Raw genomic sequence first — 21,694 nt, forward strand, 5'->3', positions numbered from 1 at the left:
GACTTTTCTTCGGGTTTTTTTTATTTATTTATTTATTTTTTGGTACTGGGTGCTCTACAACTGAGCCATATCCCCTGCCTTTTGAGACTAGGTCTGGTTAAATTGTGGAGGCCTAGCCTCGAACTTGTGATCCTATTACCCCAGCCTCCCAAGTCTGGGGATTATAGGTGCATGTGAACACTGCCATGGGCAAGACTTTCTTTAGTTTTGATGATTAACAGTCTTGAGGGATGCTAGTCAGGTACTGTACTTTGTAGAATATCCCTTAATTGGGGTTTGTTTAATGTTCTCCTCTTGGTTAGAATGGGGTAAAGGCATTTGGGGAGGATGTCTACAGAGCCGAGAGCCCTTCTCATCACAGGTACACACTTTGGCATAATTTTTCACTGGCAGTGTTACTCTTGATCATCTGGCAGAGGTGGTGTATGTCAGGGTTTTCCACTGAGAAGTTACTCCCCAATTCCTGTCCATATGTTCCTTTTGGGAAGCATGTCCCACATTCAAAGTATTTAGAATTAAATTCCAGTTGTGTAGTGGGGAATGTACCTAAATTAGTTGAAATTTTATGTTAGGTTTGTCTTTTTTCATTTATTCAATAATCATTTTAATATTAGTGGAGGCTTATAGCTATTGACTTTATACCTTATAATTTCATACCATGGCATTTATTTTATTGCTCAACTTGTTCTTTGACCTCGGGAGTTCTTTCAGATTGGTTCTTATGTCCCTATGTCTTTCATTTTATTTTAAAGTACTTCTTTTACTTTCTGGCACTATAATTACACCATGTTCCTGGTTCATCTCATTCATTTCCTGTTCTAGCCCTCAAATCAGTCATTTCTCCTGGGGGACCTGGCTCATTTGAACCTGGGCATTTAGAAACCACAAATTGGGTGGTAGGTATGTGTGGAATCCATGTACTTTTCATCATCTTATTCCTTCACCTTCATTTGCTCCCTCTCTAGACTTTCTCCTTCTCCCCTAAGCCCAGCTACTTGAGCATTCAACCGTGCTCAAAGGGTTTCGCTCATCAACCCTTCTTGGTCCATGTGCCCCACTGACAGTCTTATTAGTATTCTCTTTCCGTTTTTATTCAGTCTCTAGTATAGCTGCATTTTCAAAAAAAGTTGGCAACTATGGTCTTATTGAACCAAAATAGATTGGATTCCTGGATCTTTGAACACCATCCCTGTGAACACAACTTATAACTAGCTCTCTCTGAATCATGTTAAGCTCAAGTTCAGTTAGATAGCACTGTTATTTTTTTTAATTTGAGGAGGAAATAGGCAAGCAGGTTCTCCATCACAGTGTAGATTTTTAAAATTCCTAGCTTTATTTCTCTAAGACTTTTCTCTATGTTAATGCTATGTTTCTCTATGTTATGTTCCTCCTTTAGGAATACTAAAAATTTATTAGTAGGTTTGGGAATGTAGCTCAGCAGTAGAGTGATTGCTTAGTATGCATAAGACCCAGGACAAACCGGGGGGAAAAAAATATCACTAGGCTTTTTAGTAGGGCAAGATGGCTGTGGATCCCTCCAATCACACGAAGATCTCACTTAAGAAAAAACACAGGGGCTGGGGATGTGGCTCAAGCGGTGGCGTGCTCGCCTGGCATGCGTGCGGCCCGGGTTTGATCCTCAGCACCACATACAAAAACAGGGATGTTGTGTCCGCCGAAAACTAAAAAATAAATATTGAAATTCTCTCTCTCTCTCTCTTAAAAAAAAAAAAAAAGAAAAAACACAAAGTATAAGTCATTTCATTAGGTTCATTTTAATAAAGTTTCCAACTCAATTATTTTTAAAAACTATCAGATACGTGAGATAGATCACACCAAGAGTGCAACAACATAAATCCAATAGTCTGCAAATAAGAGGTATTGTGAGCACTGTTAAAATTGACATTGTGGTCTTTCCCCTTCCTTTCCCTTGTTCACAGTCTTTGAGACTGTTTGCACATTGTTGTTTTCTGATGCTTGATGACCTCAATACTCCTTAGAGAGGGGTAGACGTTCTTATTCTGTCAACTCCAAATACTGTCAGTGGAGGGAGTTCAGCTTTTCTCCACGGAACGAACATGGTCCTTGGCCTTTATTAAATTTGTTTTCTATTCCCTAGAAACTGATATTTAATGTTCCCTCAGAGTAATGTCTTGCAAGTCTTGCAGTGTCTGGTCACTACTGTCACTACTCACAAGTTCTTAGGATAAGCCCTACTGAATCTTACTTTGGAGATGAGATGATGCTTATTTGGGAAGGAGGCTAAGGCAATGAATGCCAATTTTCTTCACTTCTACTGAGAACAACTTCAGTTCTGACTTTGAGAGTTTGGGGCAAAGGGAGCTGAATTTACTTGTGCCAGATATCGACGATCACTTCTCAGTATTCTTTGGATGCCATTAAGGGCCATAATTAACACCATGGAAGAAAGCACAGAATGTACATATATGTACACACACAGACCCACACTCCATTCACACTCCTCTACAAGAACTCTTTGGTAGACTCAGAGAATACAACTGACTCGCCCTTTCTGAGTGAAAAGGTTGCATTGTGTCCCTTCCCTTCCAAAGTCTAACCCATTCCACTTATTTTTGGTCCATGCTGGGTATTGAACCCAGGCCCTTGCTACCACTGAGCTACACCTCCATTCCTCCCACATCTTACTTTAACTGATGTTGGTAAAGCCTATTTCTGCAATTCCTTGCCAAAAGGAATCAGATTTTTTCCCCCCAGTACTGAACATTGAAGCCAGGGCTTCATGCATACTAGAAAAGTGCTCTAGCAGTAAATTACAGCTCCAGCCCTTTTTAGTTTTTGAGACAGGGTTTCACTAAGCTGCCCAGGCTGGCCCTGGAACTTGTGATCTTCCTGCCTCAGCCTCCCAAACAGATGGGATTATAAGTGTGTGCCACCATGTTTGGCTTCAAACAGATTCTTAAACATGTATAGCTGGTACTAGTACAATGCAATGAGGTAACCCTGACATGATTTCAAGAACATTGTTAGTATAAACTCAAAACTGTGTCACACATAGAGATTGCTGGGTTATGAGAATATTGGACTAAGCCACATATAGTTAACATTTAACCACTTCTGCCGGCTGTTCTGGAGTCCTTTCACACATAAACTGGTTCCTGCATTCTGAAGCATTGTGGGCCACAAAAGATCAAGGTGGAGATCAAGGTCATATCTCTACAGAATAAGGCTGGAGTCCTGCCAACTCTCCTTATAGTCTAAGAGAAATGGGTAAGGTCAGTCATTTCATTGTTATTGGTGACAATCTCACAGGCTGGGCTGAAACTTACAAAACTATTTATAGTAGTTCCAAGGGAAGCAACTAAATGTTAACATGGTCATTCAACCACATCTCTCATCATCCACTTATTCACATGGTGAAAACAGGGGAATGTCAATTGAAGAAATGAAGTGGGAATAAGAACAAGATAGGTGAGCCAGGAAGATTTCCAGGGACAGAACAAAAACAATTTCCAACCAGATATTTTTTTATTATATTTTAAGTATTATGAAATTCTTCCTTTAGTGAAGTTTTCATTAACAAGTTTTTAAGTGTTCTGGTGGTTTAAAAAACAACAAAACAAGTATTAGTTGACAGGGACAAGGAAAAACTAAGGATTCAAATTGTACGATGCCATTTAAAATCTTCGATGTTCACTCCTTCAGGCAAGGACTGAAGACCAGAACTCAAGATGGTTGTGGACATTAACAAGGGGCTCCTGCCTCCTGCAGTCTCCTGCAACTCTCTTAGGTAACTTTTCTCATCAAAATAATTTGGCTTCCAGGTTTTTCAATAAAACTGCTATGAGACCAGCAACCATTTCTGAGTTGACTGGGATGTATTCTTCAATTTCCATTCCAATGAACATAGAAGAGACCCAAATTACTCCATTTTAAGTTGTTTCTTTCCTGCTCAGGAGAACTTTGGGTCTCACCCTTCTCTAATTTCCTATAATAAAATTTCCTATTTGATATAATGCATACATATTATGTAATTTGATATGTTTTTATTGCTTAAGGAAAAAATACAGAATTCCTATCATCACATTACCCTGGTGATTATACTTAAATGTGCTTTCTTTATGCATCAGCAAAATGTCCACCAAGCAGTTGAAAACACAGACATGCATATATTCTAAAATGTACTAAATAAATAATGGGCCAGAAAAGTATTAGTATCCTTCTTGAAAGTTGAGAAAAAGAGATCTTGGTTGCCAGAACTCGGATACAACACCGGCCAGTAAACACATACATACTAGTCTGCACATGAGATTTTCAACTTGATAATGAGCCCAAACCAAAACAGGGTTTATGACCTACATTTCCTTAGGTCTTGCTGAGCATCTGCTTCAGCATAAAATTCTGTTCACTTCATTTTCCAATCTAACCATGAGGTTTGGAGCTAAAGGCTGTCAAGCCCAAGAAACTGGTGAAGTAAAACTTCAGTAATTCAATAGTGCCTGCTAGTCAATTAACAGGTGTTCTTTAAGAGGTCATCAATAAATGTTGTGGCTTAATGCATTGTCTAAAAATGTCCTGGTTCATTGTTTTTCACTGCAATGAAAGGTCAACAATTCCTATATCAAATGTGTAATGCAAACAACATACAACACAAACTAAAACAAGTAAGTGCAGTACTTTGTTGACTATATATTTTCTTTTTCCTCTTTAATATTAAATTGCTGCAGTCTAGTTATTGGAAACATGCATTTGCTACTAATTCATAACACACTGAACACTCCTGATTTCCCTTAAAAAGGGTATTTTCCAGATTTCCAGATATAGGATGGCCTCTGGCAAGGCCACTTAATCTTTGATGCATTTACTCTTTACCATCCAAAAGTAACCAGTGAAAAGTGAATAAAACCCTACCATAGTATTCAGAATCCACCAATTATTAACTTGTAATTAATGTAATCCACAAGTCAAAATTTCTTCAGGCATCAATGAATAAGAAAAAAGTAATTTGCATGTGGTTACATTCATTTTCCTATTTGAAGAAGGCATGTAGTTTCCACCCATGTGGGTCTACAGCAAACATGAAAAAGAGCAAATCTATCCTTCAAAAAACAATTCAACTACATAATAAAATTACCATGATTTTATTCTGATTTGTACCTTGAGAATTAAAATGGCCACTTGATTAGGAGGAAGTGATCAAATAAACAAAGGAATAACATTTGCAGGGCTGAGGTAATCCTGAATATTTGGAAGAATGAGTTAGAATGACCTCTAACTTTAAAAGAGTTGTTGTCTTTTTTTCCCCCTCTTCTTTTCTTTTTTTTTCCTTTCTTTTTTTAAAAATAAAGACAGGTCTCTCTATGTTGCCCAGGCTGGCTTTGAACTCCTGGGCTCAAGCAATCTTCCTGCCTCAAACTCCCCAGTAGCTGAGACTTGAGGTGCACACCACTAAGCCAGGCAAGTAGGTTTTTTCAGATAAGAACTCTCTGAATATTCCTATCCTCCTAGCTCATGCCTTTGAGGGCTTCACTTGATAACTACCATAGGAAAAGTTTGTGGTGCAAAGTTCCATGTGCATTAACCAAAGCTATTCAATGGAAATACAATTTTGCACACATTGTTACATTAGGGGAGGGACAGAAATAATAATTGTGAGAAGGCAAATTCTTAAAACTAAACACTTAGCATCCATTAAAGTGAAAGACAGGTTTCTGGCCACAGTTAAGACCTCAGTCGAAAAATCATCGATAGTAGCCCTAACACAGTGCCAATTATTTCTCTTTTAACGTGGATATTTGAAATAGGTGGAGACTAAGAAAACAAAAAGTGTTTTAAAGGAGTTGTTCTTATTTTATTATCAAGATTTTGAATTTGAATTTTTTCATGATGTGGATCAAACTTGGGGTTTTGGCATACTAAGAATATGTTCTACCACCGAGGTATACACCTCCACCTCCTTGAAAGAATAGCACACCTAATCAACCGCAGTAGAACTTGGCATTTAGGCTTGATTCTTGAATGAACTTCCAATAATTTGTAAATCACTAATCTAGGTTGGTACACAACTCTCCAAGTTTCTCCAGTAGTGGAGAAATCACTAACATTTACTAGAAGTTTTAGGAAGCTCTCAGGTTGAAACTGATGCAGAGACTCTTTCCATTAAATTGGGCTTCCTCAGCAGAAATCTTCCCATTGAGACAAAGGTTTTAAGGCACTAAAAATAAATGGTATGAAAAAAGCTAAGAATGAGTCAGATCTTTCCAGAAATAAAAGATACTTCCAAAAACATAATCCAGTCACCTGTCTGCCCTACTTTAACATCTAAAGAGAATAGAGAATTTAGTTTTCATGGCTAGCTAATTCAGCTTTTTCATTCTCCCAAATTTATTTACATGTCCCAGGTTCATATTTCCTCAAGAGGTAGTGGAGAGAGATAAGGATTTGTGGGGGAAGGGGAAACAAGCAAACTAATTTTGTATCCTAGTCTAGAGATTAATGAATTCCATAATGACAGCACTGAGTCCAAGCTACCCAGTGGCTGGAATTGTAACAAGGCACTCCTTTCTACTGTTGTGAGGGGAAAACATATACTTAAAAAATTAAATTTTCACAACCAGGTAAAGGAAATTTGTTAAAAGCACAGAGCAAATTCTGGAAAAAAAACAATCCACTCTGAACCTCAGTTCCAGCAAGATTTCCCTACATCTTCCAATGGATACAATTTTGCCATGATAAAAAAAAAAAAAAAAAAAAAACTAAATAAAAACAGGGTTCAAGTTGGTTAGGTCAGCAGGCAAATGGGAGTAAGGGTGATCTGATTGTGGAGGTAGGCATGGTGGGATAGGATTAACCTAGAGGAAAAATGTTTCTGATGCTTGTGCATGTGTGTGTGTGCGCCTGTGCATCCATACCAATTTAAAAAGTGTGGGAAGGCCCTGCTCACATGATTAGAATGAGCACAGTTTTCCCATCTGCGTGCATTTCTACATAGGAAAGGATCTGATGCACATCACACACCCACAGACACACGTGAGGGCCATCCTGGCTTAAACACAGACTCAGAAACAGATCCACAGAATCCTTCAAGAGCTGCTGGTTCTACAGGAATGATTAGTAGCTGCAAGATTATACTTCCTCTTGACATGCAGGATTTTTATATTGCTCTTTTCTAGAAATCTCCCTTTTCCAAGAGTATTAAGTCCTGGAGGGATTAATCTTGACTCTTCAATGGACATGACTCAGAAGAGGAGTTACAGGAATTAATACTAGTAATAATATGGCCCCTGGGGTTGGGGTAAAATATTCCTGGATTAAAACAGTTTTGCAGGGATGGAGGGAGAAGCAGAGTTCTGGGTGGAAGTGGAAGGCCTCTAGGAAGGAAACTGAAGTGTGTGAAAGTCTAGAAATCAATAAAAACAAAATAAAGCATAACTTAGAAGGGCTTCAACCAAGTGTCACTACAACTGAGTTTGTTGAGTTGAAGAGACTCTGCTCTGATGCAGGGGATGGAAATAACTGATACTATTTCTTCTTGAAAAGGCTCAGCTGGGAGTGGTGTGGTGATATTTGTGGGGTGGAGCAGAGGCGGAGGCCTAGGCTCAGGTACTGCTCCTAAGGTTTTTGCTTGCCTGCTTTTGAAGGAAAGGGTGCTAAAGCAAAAGGATCAGCAGCTGGTAGTTCCGTAGTCCTGGAGGAAAGGGATGTGATGGAAACAGAGCCTGCTATTGACTGCTTGTTGGTTTGGGAAACAATTTTGTATGCAGCAATTGGCTGGGCTTCTGGGCTTGGCTCATCTTCTGGGCTATAGTGACGGGAATATTTGGATAAAGACTGGGGGCGGAATGGTTTGCCAGCCATAGGGCCTGAGACAGCTTCTTTCTGGGGCAGAGGTCCTTTGCTTCTGTCATTGGGCTGGCCCCCAGATTCCAGGGAGGTTCCCCTGGGAGAGATGCTGTCAAGATGGTCTACTGCTTTGACAGAATGGGAGGGGTGGTTAGACTGTTGTACAAAACCAGCTATGGAATACTGAGTTTGGACAGAGCTGTACACTGCTCTTTCAAGGCCTGAGAGCAGAGGGACATCACCTGTCTGGCTGAGGAGACTGGTCTGTGCAGGTGGTTCCTGAGAGGAGCTCTGGATAACTGGTAACTCCTCCATGCTTTTCTTCTTGGTAAAAGGAGCTCTCAAGAACACATCTACCTCCTCTGGCTGGGAAGGAGCCACACTGCCTTTGGAGACAAATGGCGCTTTGGAGAAAATGTCCATGTCATCAGCTAGAACTCTTGAGCTCCTGAAGGGGGCTGTGGCGAAGACATCTGGCTCACTAAAACCATCGGTGGCTGGCTGCGTAAGGGTTTGGAACTGGTTCTTTCTTCCACTTTGCATTGCTTTTGCTTGCTCAGCAGAGATTTCAGTTGAAGCAAATGCAACGGCTCCTCCTGGCTTCCCCTGGGACGGCTTGCAGCTTTCATCCTCCTCTTCAGACTCCATAAGGAGAGGTCGAGACCCACTGCAGTCTAGCATGTCTCCCTCCAGGTCAGTCCCCTCCTCTTCACTGCTGTGGAAAGAGCTGTTGCTTGAAGGGCCATCTCTGGCTAAATAGTCAGATTCTAAGTTGTTCTGAGTCTTTGAACCAGGTACTCTGGAGGGGTCTGGATACAGGGGAAGGCCTTCAATGCCCGCTGATTCTTTAAAGTGCTCTACAGTAATTACAGGACAGGGATTGGGCTCTCTCTGGAGACCTAGAAAAGCATAAAATGCAGAATTAACATGTACGTCAGTTCAACTGTTTTTGGAACATTTAATAGTCAACCCGCGGCAGAAACATTGTGGGAACAAATAAAAGGTGTTGAAAATGGAAAAGGAAAAAACAGAAAAAAAAAGTCAGGCAAGGAAACTGCACACAGACTGGAACACAACCAATCACTATCTCACATTTTGGAACATGATAGGCACAATGTGCAGGAAAGGAGATGAAGATGTTAGGCACACAGACATTCAGCATAACTACGCAATGCTCCTACTCGCGGGGCCAGGCACAGACACCTGCTCTACCTGGCACTGGCTCATCATGGAATGAAAACAAACCCAGTCACTCATCTCCACATATGCCATGAAAGTTTTGGATTATGTAGAAACACTGTCTGGGGATGAACTCAAGTTAGTATCTGTCATGTGGTCATCTGCTCCACATGCAGAGGGACAGACCCTCGGAAAATCAGCCCAGCATGGCTGCTCAGTGGGTGCAAGTTTACTTGGTGATTCACATCACCAGCACTACTAAAGAGCACTGGGGTGCCCAGATCAAAACAACTGAAGGTACTTTCTAAACAGAGGATACAGAATTAAAATCATACTAAATAAAATCACCTTCAGCTGGAGTTGCTCTGGAATTTTGTTTTCAGTCTTCTGAGTTAGCAAAGACCTCCTCTGCTTAAATGAATCCATCATTAAGTTCTTTAAGCAGAAGGAGTAAAATGCATGGGTAATTATGGAATCTTAGCAAACTGCTAAAGGCTAGTCTATGCCTATCTAGGTAGAGGTGCCTCAGGGTGCTCTGGCTTTTGAAATCAAATAGACAATTATCAGAATGCAAGAGAGCTTACCTTCCAAGAAATATTAGCAGGTTAGAAGTATGTCATTGGGCACATGTTAGCAAGAGGGCAGGAAAAAGGCATATGTAACTAAGCAAGAAGAATCCAGAGAAAGGACGGTTGGGGCAGGGTAAAGGTATCATCATCGTGGGCTCAATAAAGAGACACCATTGGAGTTTCCCAACCCACCAGGATAAGAATGTTAGGTACAATGATTTGGAGTCATAGATGACTCAGGACTTCTATACAGATGGAATTCAATTATCCCCTCCCACACAGGCCCTCTCCCCTTCTATGAAAACCATTAGCTTGCAGAAATTTCTGCTAAAAATTATCCCCTTCTCAAGTTTCTGCTTGAATTAAGCACACGGAACACAGCAGAAGAGGCATCAAAATTAGTTTATTGGGAAACCAGTCACTTAGACATTACATTGTAAAGAGAATGTAGAGAGAGGTCTGAACATTTTATAAGATACTATACAAAAATACTATGTTTCTCTGAATCCTATAACTTTTTAGCAGTGCTTTCTTTTTAAACAGTTCTGACCTTAAGTATTATTTTTTCCAGGAACAAAAAGTATTTTTTTCCACTCACTTTTATTTTCCTTTCTATCTGTATGAATGTATTTAGTCAATTACAAATTTGAAATTTAAGTGCTGGTGCTAAGTAACTTTCGGAACAGTCTTTGAAGATTATGTTTTTGAAGAGAATAAATTTTTCCTTGTATTAGAACTCGAAGATGTGCAGTTACATGGTGGTATGAAGGCATCAGTTAGCTGTTAGGAGATAAATAGGATAACTTTTCCCTTCCAAGATATGTGGGAAAGACACAGTCCTAATTCTCAGGCAAGTATATTGATATATTGTCTCAGCAACACCCAAGCAACAATTTCTGAAGGGAAAAATATTTTTTCCAAAATGAAAATCACCAAGCCTTAAAGAGACACAAGAGACCCCTAAAAACCTTAAATCACTTCCTTGCACAGCAACAGCTGGAAAAACTTTCATTTGCCAAAATTAAGGTATAATTTTTCATCTTCCAAAACTATTCTGAAAGCTGACACTGTCATATTGATTCTGCAGGAAAGCAAAATATCTTTTAGAGATTAAAGAAAGAGTGGGCAGAATTTAGTCAAGCCAATGACTAATTCGGGCATCATCTAAATCAAGAATCAAAATGAACACTATTAATTCCAGCTACTTGGGAGGCTGAGGCAGTAGGATCACAAGTTCAAGGCTAGCCTCAGCAACTTAATAAGATCCCATCTAAATAAATAAGGACCAGGGATGTAGCTCAATGGTAGAGTGCCCATGAATTCAATCCCCTGTACTGCAAAAGAATTGGGGGGGGGGTGCACTACTTTGACAAAGTTGGTGGTTTTAGGAAATTTAAAATGAATCAAAACTATTTGTTAAAAAGTGAGTTTGGGGCTGGGTGTGGTGGTACACACCTGTAATCCCAGAGGCTCAGGAGGATGAGATAGGAGGATCAGAAGTTCAAAGCCAGCCACAGCACTTAGTGAGGCCCTAAGCAACTTAGTGAGACCCCATCTCAAAAAAAATAAAAAGAACTGGGAATGTGGCTGAAAGTGCCTCTGGGTTCAATCCTGGGTACAAAAACAAACAAATAAAACAAAACTTCCAACTCAGAGCATATTCTATGACCTTCAGTGGTGAGTAAGGGGATAAACCATACTTAAAATGCCAACAATTTTTAAAAGTTCAGTCACAAAAACACTATAATATCAAGTGTGAAGGGGAAATTAGTCTCCTTCAAAACAAGGACAGAAGCTATTTCCTATCTGTCTTTGAGCATCCATCTTTTTTTGTAAAACTGGGAAAGTACATTTAATGATTTTTCCTGAGAAGACTTAGTCCCTCAATCTTTTCATTCTTTTTAGAGCAGGTTCCAGTGTGACTGGGGCATAGAATAACCTCCCTTTGCAACTCTGTAGGCCTGGCACTCTGAAGGCTAAAGAAATGCGAGAGAATAAAGGGAAGCCCAGACATTTACATTTCCTTAAGGAATTCTTTTGATGGTAGAACAAGAAACAGAGTAATCAAGAGAAGGAGAGATTCTAATCACTGAAACAGAAGGGAGACTCTAGAGGTGACTCCATATTAGTCAATTTTGAGGCTCCAAGTTATGTAGATTTCAGTAAAACCTCTTATGCTTCAGGGAGTAGCAAGGAGTCCCCAAAAGTGCCTGATGATTTGAGATGTGATGACTCTGGACATTTATCTGTCTGACTAATGAGAGTCATCAGAGTACTTTCTAAAGAAGGAAAATCTGAGCCCAGCATGGTGGCATACTTTTGTAATCCCAGCAACTCAGGGGCCTGAGGCAGGAAGATCACAAGTTCAAAGCCAGTCTCAGCAACTTATCGAGGACCTAAGCAACTTAGTGAAACCCTGTCTCAAAAAATCAAAAGGGCCAGGGAAGTGGTTAAGTGCCCCTGGGTTCAATCCCGAGCATGCGCGCGCGCACACACACACACACATACACACACACACACACACACACAAGAATCAAAGTCTGAAGTTAAATTTTGGGTTGGATATTCCTTCGTCCAATGAATTAGAATTTTACTTTTCTCCATGTCATAAACATAAATAACACTTTGGGGGAATATCAAAGACATAATTCTTGCCAGAAATGGAAAATAAAGAGTACTGAAAAGCCTTCTCATGGAGTTAGTGAATAGAAAGCAAAATTCCCTTCATAAGACCTCAGAAATGTGGCATCAGTCGATATTCAGTTTGGGACCCAAATTAAGGAATTAAGGGATGAGCACCACACTAAGAATTTCCATGACCTTTGGGCTTTGATAATAAACAGAAGCATCTGGTTCTGCCATATGTTGGGTAGCTGCAGAACACACAACTGGATGGGGGCCAACAGTAGCCAGTGGTGCCGCATGTCTCAAGCCTATGAGGCAATTAAATGAGAGCAATTTCTCACTGGGCATACAATTGTCCTCACTAATCTAGAATGTTTAATTACTTTGGCCTTAGTATGTTATAGACTAAATTTAAGGAGGGCAGCTGCAAATCTGGACTCTATTTTACAATCCCAGGTCTGGTCATACCATAGGGGCTTTGTTCTACTTGACCACAAGGGGTTTTATTTTCTAAGGTGGCATGACTCATAAAAATGTCCTCGGTATGTCTCTCACATGTGTCCGCCTTTTCTTTTCTGGTCACTCAATAGTGTGTTTAAATCCATTCAGCAAAAGTGGGTTTACAACTCAGGAAAACAACAGCTATTTTAAATTATTTACATCTCTAAACATCATGCTCTCATTTGAACAGATAAAAGTCTTTATTTCCCTGTAAGTTTACATAAGAAATTTGTTTACAGACTTGTTATTTATACAATACTTGCGAAGCAATGTTCAAATTTCACATTTTTACTGCATAAGATAGCTTCATGTACATCTGTTTGCTTTATCTTCTTGGGGAGGACAGGTTAAAGACCTATGGTAAACATACATCCACGTGACAAAGGGGTGTGCAATAGGGCAGAGTAGAATATTCACAGGAAAAGAGTAAATTCAGGACACTGCGACAAAATGGGAACCGAGAAAGTGTCTTCCATTATAGCAACTACCACCATTTGGTAACTTTATTTGCATAGGATAGCATTACCCAAGGAGCCTCCCTCCCCCATCCTAGTGAAAGGAAACCCATGAAAATCGAAATAGGATCTTGGTACAGATTTTTGAAATGGGAGCCATCTGAGATTCATTCCACTTGAAGAAACCTAAGCACATCCAACTTCAGGAACATCACCAGTATGGAAATGAAAAGATTAATTTTGGATTGGTAAAGTTAGTCTCTAGAGAGGAACATAAAACAGCTTTGCAAATCTTGAGTGTTTCACCAAGGATTCCATTCTAAATATCTGACAGTTTTCTGTTCTGCCAGGAAGTCTATGATTTGCTTAATTCAGTATATTTGAGAAGTGCATAATTTTTATCCCTGAACTTAAAGTTAGTTGCTTCAGGACCCTGATAATAGACTAAGAAAGTCAAGGACTCCTGGAGGTCACAGAAAAACCTCATCATGGGAGATTATTTTGGCCTTATGTGTCTATAGCATTCATTTGTTTAGCTGAATGCAGATCTTTCCATACCTCTGGGCTCTCGGCCCAAAGGTCCTCTCACTCCCGCAACTGAAGCCAGAATCACTGCTGACCTGGGGGAAGGTTATGTTGTTTTGAATCAAAATCACCAATTTTCTATTGGGAGAGTAGAAAATGGGTATTAAAAGTAAAACAAAGCATCTTGAGAAAAACAGGTACTTTCCTGGGTTTGTTTTGCACCAATTATTAGCAACCTAAGTTATAATTCTAATGAATTAATTCTAATAAAGAAGAGCCAACTCCAATATCAAATGACACTGAACAAAGTGACAGATTCTTTCAGAGGTATTTTAAAAACTCATATCTTTCAATTTTCTAAACCATACTAAAGATGGGAGTTATAAATGAAGTTCCCTTATTCAGAGTATTAAGGAAAGTAAGACTGATCATGTTCATTTTCTCTTGTAAGGTCTCTCTGGGAATTTTCTGTGGATTCTTCTTTTTACTCTCTTCAGTAATAACCACTCTTCATCTTACTGGGGTGATTTTGCTTTTTGGAAATAGCTAAATGTTACCCAGAAGCAGGAGTAGTGGAAAAAGTGAATAGAATATACTTTCAGATGCTGAAAGTGTATAATTTGATAATACAAGTGATTTGCTTATGCGTTCCTTAATGTTATTTCTAAGAAGATGAGTTTTAAAAAGAATGTGAATGATGACAGCATCACTAAGATAAGTATTAACTTCCCAAGTGAACTAGGATACCTTTGAAGAAAACTTCATTCAATTAGATGTCAAATGCGTCTGCTAAAAGAATCATTAATTGTAATGATTATAATCATATTTAGAAGTGTCCATTTAAACTTTATCTCCTCTGAGAACTGTATTTTTTTAAACATTGGGAATTGAATTTGGTGATTTCATTATTTGAATGCTGTAAAGGGGAAAAAAACCCCAATTTGTGATGTTTGCTAGGATAGTTATTACTCTTATTTAAACAGTTGGAATAAAAGCAAATGCATATAAACATATGCACATAGTATTTGCTCAATTTTAATGGCAGATCCCTGAGCATACATTTTAAAATATTATTTTATTGGAATATGTAGGGGTGTACATGTGGGTGCATGTGCAAGAGTGTAACATTAAAAAAAAATCTACATCCAAAACTCTGTGATGTTTCAGGATTCTATTCAGATAACCAAGAAAGAGTAAACAGGTTAATAAAGCCCATTATAATTCTCTAACATATAATGCTGCTATAATAATACCAGGAATACAGACAATAACTGAAGAACATCAAGATTATATAAATCCTTCATAGTCCTTCAAAGCCTAACAATACATACTTAGGACCTTATGTTTCTAAAACCTTAAGATCATCTATCCAGTCACACCATCATTGTATAAGTAAGTGGCAGCAGCTCTGAGAGGTGAAGTACCTGCCAAAAATTACTCAGCCAGTGCCTGGTAAGGGTTGGAATGAGATTCCAGGTGGCCTGGCCTGCCCAGGCCTCTTCTCTCCACCCCCTGCCTTAATTCAGCTCAGATCCCACACCTGTAAAATGAAGTGAATGGACTAGCAGATGGTCTCTAAGGTCTCTCTTATAACTCACTCTGTTGCTCCAGAAGTCCATCAATTACTACAATATTATGCTTATTTCAAATAAACTCTTTTAGCTCAGAGATGATGCTATAAACTAAGGAAGTCCCTGTTTACCAAATCACTAATGTGCATTCCTCAAAAGAAAAGCAGAAAGAGGCTGTACTCTTAAAGAATAAGCCCAAGATAGTTCTTTGTCATTATCTTCTTCAAGCATCTACCATCATCTCTGGCTTCTAGTCTATTTTCATTAACTGTCTCCATTAAGCTTTATTGAGCCAAATGACTAGTTACTATATTTCAATGTAATTATGGGTAATGCATGAAAGGAACAATTTAGAGACACCTATTCTAAACTGTACGCTTCATGGTTTCAACTAAATTGAGAAACTATAGTTCATTATATTTCTAACACATATATATGAAAAAATCAAATATGAAAACATAGAACTAAACATTATCCTTCTTTAAAAATAAACATTTCCTTCGTTAATTTATACATTCTTTCTGTGTCCAGGAAAGAGGATACAATTCTGATCTGCAGCAAGTTTCCTGTCCATAAAGGGGTAAACCATGTCCTATTTCCACTGCTACCCAATCACAGAGAGCTCTTCACGGCCTTTTGTTTTCTGTCGTCAGCAGGAAGCTGTGCCTCTCTCAACTTTGGAAATGATCTGTTCTCCTAGCAGAAGCCTTTATTTAGCTCATCTAATTTCAGCTGGCAAGGGAAGTATTTGAAGTCAGAAGGAAGAATGAAAGGTTCAGACTTGTCCTCTGAAGCCTTTCCAGGCTACTCTTCCACTGCTGGGGTCAAAGCTGGCCCTCCAGAGTGCAGTGTCTGCAGGCTCTTGTTGCTGTTAAACTCCTCCCCACCCCCCCACCCTTAAAGTGCAAATGTGAGGAAGAAGAAACAAAAGTACTAGCTAGAGAACAAGCAAATGGACTTGGAACTTTATTTATACAAATCTGATCAACTAAGTTTGTCCCTTTTGATCATGGACAATGGCACTCAGAGAACAAGGTGGTTCTCTGTGCCCCTTCTTTTCAAAAGGGTGATTTTATAAAAGTGCTTTCCATGTAAGGAAATAAAATACACTTTAGTGAGTAAGTACATATACAGAGGGTGACCATGAGGCATGTTGTTATGTCAGTGCAGGGGCCTTTATTTATTTTATTAACAACAGTCTAAGGTTAGTGAAGAATTATGCCTTGTTTGGTTTTTAAATCTAGGAAGCCAAGGAAAACCATCTGAACATATTCCATTGGCTGCAGCCTTCAATTTAAACATCAGAGAGAAAGGTAAGTAGCCAAACTGTGCCCAGCTTGTCAGCACACTTATTTCTGATTATCTGAAAATAAACAACATGCTTATTCTATAGAGACAAGACCTGCTGGAAGCTTATAGCAAGACACACAATCTACTCAAAATAATTCCATATGTTACACTGTAGAATCGCTGTGTGGTTATACAAGGGAAAGTGATCAAAACCCTGTACAGACACCTGATATCGGACTTGAAACGCCAAGTGGAAACAGAACTATTCAGTGTCTTCATTTATACACAATTTACAATATTTGATTCAAAATAAAAATCACAAGAAAAATACATCTGTTTCTGCTACAATTCCTTCCCCTCCCCTATCCACCCCCCAGTGAAAAGTCTTCTAATAAAAGGTATCATATTACCACCACTGTCTTGTTTTGGTCTAATTCTGAGGTTCTGGCTTGAGCCAGGTAACATGAAAAGGAATGGCAATACTTGGGGTTTATATAATGTACACATTTTATCCAAGGATCTCAAGTACTTGCAGTCACGTCTCCAGATCTGAGAAATCACGACTCAGTGGAAGCCAGAAAGTTGGACGAATGCTGGGTGGGTTGCATGGGGTGTAAATCTCTTGGCTAAGTCTATGATTAAACAAGGGCAAAGTTGGTAGGCCAGAGCTGGGCTCAATTTCTCTTCTCAAACATATACTATCAGTGAGTTTTACCCTCTCTTAAACCACACACCCATCTCCAGGCTACTGCCTAGAGTTAAAACCAGCTGAAGAAGCCAGGTCCTCATGATAATGCATCAGAATAAAAAGCAAAAACAGGAAAACATATTCATCAGCATCTGGCCAAGGAGACAGGGGCTGGGAGGATTGATTTGGGAGGCCATTCCTAGCAAGAATGAGACAAAGGTGTCAGTTCACTATGTTCAGTTACAGTTAAGCTTTTGGTGGAGTCAATTCCAGCAGAGGTGAAGCTCATGGCATCTAGCGCTTGATTTAAGATAATGCTATTGAAGAAGGTTAATGAGAAAACACAGCAAACTAACAGGGAGGAACTGGCCAAGGAATATATCTGGAGGGCCAAAGTGATTTTCTTTCCTTATCATTTCTATAGGAGAAGGCAAGGGGTAGGAGAAAAGGGCTGGAGGGCCCTTTATTTGCAGATTTTTTAAAAAAATCATTTTTCTCATAACTCCGTAATGAAAATGTATATTACGGCATGAAGGTTACAGAACTGCATCTGCTACTGGGTCACCGCTACAGGTCTATGAGCTGATCCACCAGCAGCAAAGACCTGGCTAGGTTGGGAAGACTGGACTCAGAGCTCCCACTGCTGTTTCTAGAGTGCCCACCTGGAAGTGGAGAGATAGGAATTCAGTACAAAACACAGAGGGTTAAGGTTTAGATGTGCAGAGAAAGCAAAGGAGAAAAAAAACAACACAGAAACCTAGAGAGGCAACATTTTACATTTGCAAACTCTCATATGTAATGATTTTTAAACATAAAATTTAGCTATCTACCACCTCCCACCAAAAGTTTAGGCACTCTGTGTACACCATAGCATAGGCAGACACCTTATAAAGATGAAGCTCTTCTCCAAACAGTACGTTGCCTGAGAATTGCTGGCTTTACACTAGATTTCTGTTAACATCAAGCCATCCCCTTGATCAATTTTTGATTTGGGGAGAAATTAGTTATTAAAACACTGTAATAAGAACATGCTTTAAAAAAAATAAATACATGGTCTGATGGCAATTCAGTGTTTTATGGCATGTTCAAGTGATTTCAATTCATCAAAGAGGAATAAGCATGCTCTGAGAATGTCCAAAAGATGTGGCTAATACAAAAGCACCACTGTTAATCTCTTTGGAAAGAATATTTATTACAGATTGTTCTAATCATAAAAAAAGTTAAGAACTTTTGATATATAAATTAAATTTCCACTGACTGAAGATCACTTTATTTTTGGCTTGATACTTTGTAAACTAGTTGTTAGTCAAACTACTTCTACATAAACATCATGGTCAAGCTTTAGGTACCTCTATCAGTATCTCCATCTCTACCTATCTATACTGGTCCAGCCTACAATGAATGATTGTCATTGCCCCCAGTGTCCTTCACTAAATGTTGACTCTTTCCCCCACTTGCAGATTAGGTACATTATTATTTTGATGAGAGCAGATGTCAAGCTCTTCCTTGTTCTCCCACCTCTTTCTTACCTTGTGGGTTTTTGGTTATCAATACAGGAATAGGGTCAAACTCATCTTCTGCCACCTTTTCCGAGCCCTCAGGGACATCAAAACCTGAGATGAGATTACTATCTTCTGCAGCTTAATACAGAAGGCAAGCACACAAGTAGAAACAACAGAGGTAGAGATTAGCAAACAGAGAGAAAGGGAAAGAGGCACAAAGTTCCCAACAATATATTTATATATATAATTACTGGAGTTCTTAAAGTTGAAGGTACTTATTTTTCTGAGTTGAAATAAGAGTAGGGAAACAGAAAACATAAAGATATGGAAAATGCTTTAGAATTGGCCATGTTAAGTCTTTCATAAATGATTAGGGAGAAGGGTTACTGGAAGAATTTTCTCTACTATTTGTAGGACCATTAACTATAATTATTGTGAAGTATCTCTTCAATGTTACTAATTCAGAAAGGCACAAGAATGAGTCAGCTGTTTTCTTTATTGAGGGAAAAGAGGCCTGGCTAACATGTTCAAAAAACTCAAAACTAGGAGTGTCGGGGAGAGAGAACTAGCAGTTCTTTAAGAAGTGATGACTGAAGGGGCAGGTGGTACAGCTCAGTGGAACAGCACATGCTTAGCATGTGTGAAGCCCTAGGTTCAATCCCTATCCCCAAGAGACCCCAAACCAACAATAGGTAAGTATACACAAGGCAAGTAAAAATACTTATAGAAGGACTCATTGTTCTGTGAATGGGAAAAGACTTTCAAATGACTTAGTTGCCTCAGGGAGCAGTAGGGCATAAAATCTCCTGCACTGAAACTTCTAGCAGAAGTTTTAAAAAATGTTTTCTCCAATCTAATTAAAGCAACAGTACCAACAAGTGCTACCTGAGCACCTATTTTGCAAGGGATGTTTCTCTGTAATTAGATACTGCTGCTGGCATACTCCTGCCACACACCACTGTCTAATTAGGTAACTTCCCTTTACATATGCTATGGAAAAAAAAAAAAACAATCATTTTAATGCTATCAGAGATAAAAACAAAAGCTCAGCTATTACCACTGCAAACCATGAGCTAATTACTTTTAGTCATCTCTGGGCAGCTTCCTTCTTGAATTTCCCTCAGAAAGGCTTCAGCTGTTCCTTTTCTATGTATTTTCTCCTTCTAGAAAACCACTTTCATTATTCAAGCAGAGAAATAAGTTTAGTAAATGCCTACATAGAGGAAGTCAGACAGTGTACCTACCATTGTCACAAACTTCTAGCTGAACAAAACTCAATTCAAGCTACCTCTGTCCAGCAGAATTTCAAATCAATATTAATCCAAAACTAAGAAGTAAAAATGCCAGATAAGGAAGAAAAATCAAGTAATCAATCATGATTTTAAAATGGACAAAATTTGAAACTTTTTAAAATTCAATTTCTGAAGAGTGACTTTTGAGGAACACCTGTTTCTTTACTGTAGTCATAATTGTTCAAAACCCTGAATCACATTTGATGAACAACTCTACTTTCCAAGGTCAACAAGTATCACATTAATAATTACAGTGAGTAAGTGGACAGTCAGCTCAAGCATTTTTCTTGGCTGACTGTTAAGGTATATGGTGCTCAAAGGCAACGTAAAATATCACCTGCATCCAGTTCTTGCCAGAAAGTAACACCCTCACCAATCTGTTGTCTAAGGCTTATTAGATATTCTGAGAGGTATCATAACAGTGACTAAGAATACAAACTCAAGTTTTCTATAAAAGGAAGTTTAAATACTTTATAGCAAAGACTTTTGAAAAGGAAAACTTAGGAGCTGTTCAGCTCTTCTCCTCCAGGGATACCTGTGGGCCTCAGAAGAAGAATTTACCTTTATGGGCTGGAGCAGAGATTGCTATGGGAGCAAACTCTTCCAGAAGGTCAGCAGTAGGGTTAGAAAGCAGAGAGCAGTCAAGCAGGGAATCTTCCCCAGTGAGAGAATCTGAGTCCAGTTAGCAGCATTCCAGGTCAGTGACAGCATTAAATGGCACATATAACAATATCATGAGATTAGATTTAAGCCTTTAAATTATTGCATTTACAAGTTATACATTCAAGCCAAGACGGGAGAAAGAAAACCAAAAGAAACGTGTTAAGTCCTCTGGATTTCTATCCACATCAACATGTATTTCTAGACTCCTCTTAACATTAACTTGGAAGTATAGGAGACATTTTAGCTCAGAGGTTGCTGGTTAAGCAAGTCTGATTTGGATGCCAGTACAATTTTAACAACTTAGTTCTCAGCAAGTACCATTTCAGAAAAAGGACTTTGCAATTTGTTTCATTTCCCTAACATTCACAGGAAAAGATTTACCACACTGAAATTGAAATTGGTATTGAAATTAACCAGGAGAGTTGATCTAGCTCTTTATTAGTAGAATGTGATGAGATTAAACAATACTTTCTAGAACTCAATCAGATTACCATTCTAAATGTGTCTTGTTAGTATTCTTAAATTTAAATTACTCCTTTGAACACATAATTTGTTTTCAGTAAAAGAATGGAAGGAAGACAAAAATTCAGAGAGTTCAAGCATTTAAACAAGGATTGTTTTTTGGGAGAGTTTTCTAGGAGAAAATATCCAAGTGAGGACAAAGAAAACGAACCACTTTATCTTCTGGGGTAAATTTTTTCACCCGAGTAAGTTTATGTTCACATTTCCAAGACCTCTAACTGCTGATTTTCTGAGTCAGATAATCAGACACTTTTATCAAGGTAATTATAGACTCAATAAAAATGAATGTTATCAAATTTGTTTTTATAAGCAGCTAAGAAATTCTACTAAGACTGAATGTTGAAATTAAGGTCAAAGTAATGTTGAATCCAAGGAAGAATCTGGTTTTGCCTACAATTTAACAGCAAACCACCCCTAGATGATTAAAGCACTGTTCTGGGTAAAAAATGTCAACCCATAGGAGATGTGCTCTGCAGATACCCACTGATATT

General features: G+C 38.8%; 1 protein-coding gene across 6 annotated transcripts in view; it reads right to left on the minus strand.

Annotated features, from left to right (window-relative positions):
• Window positions 1–1,756: 1,756 nt before the first annotated feature.
• Window positions 1,757–21,694, minus strand: part of Aak1 (AP2 associated kinase 1) — a 173,291-nt gene continuing 153,353 nt past the window's right edge. For all 6 annotated transcript variants that reach the window (XM_071601672.1, XM_071601670.1, XM_071601671.1 and 3 more), the window contains one exon: window positions 1,757–8,720. In XM_071601672.1, the coding sequence (XP_071457773.1) occupies window positions 7,591–8,720 (1,130 nt within the window). In that variant the 3' untranslated portion in view covers window positions 1,757–7,590. The remainder of the gene's footprint in view (window positions 8,721–21,694) is intronic.

Source organism: Marmota flaviventris, chromosome 14 (genome assembly GCF_047511675.1).
Source record: "Marmota flaviventris isolate mMarFla1 chromosome 14, mMarFla1.hap1, whole genome shotgun sequence".
Lineage (NCBI taxonomy): Eukaryota > Metazoa > Chordata > Mammalia > Rodentia > Sciuridae > Marmota > Marmota flaviventris.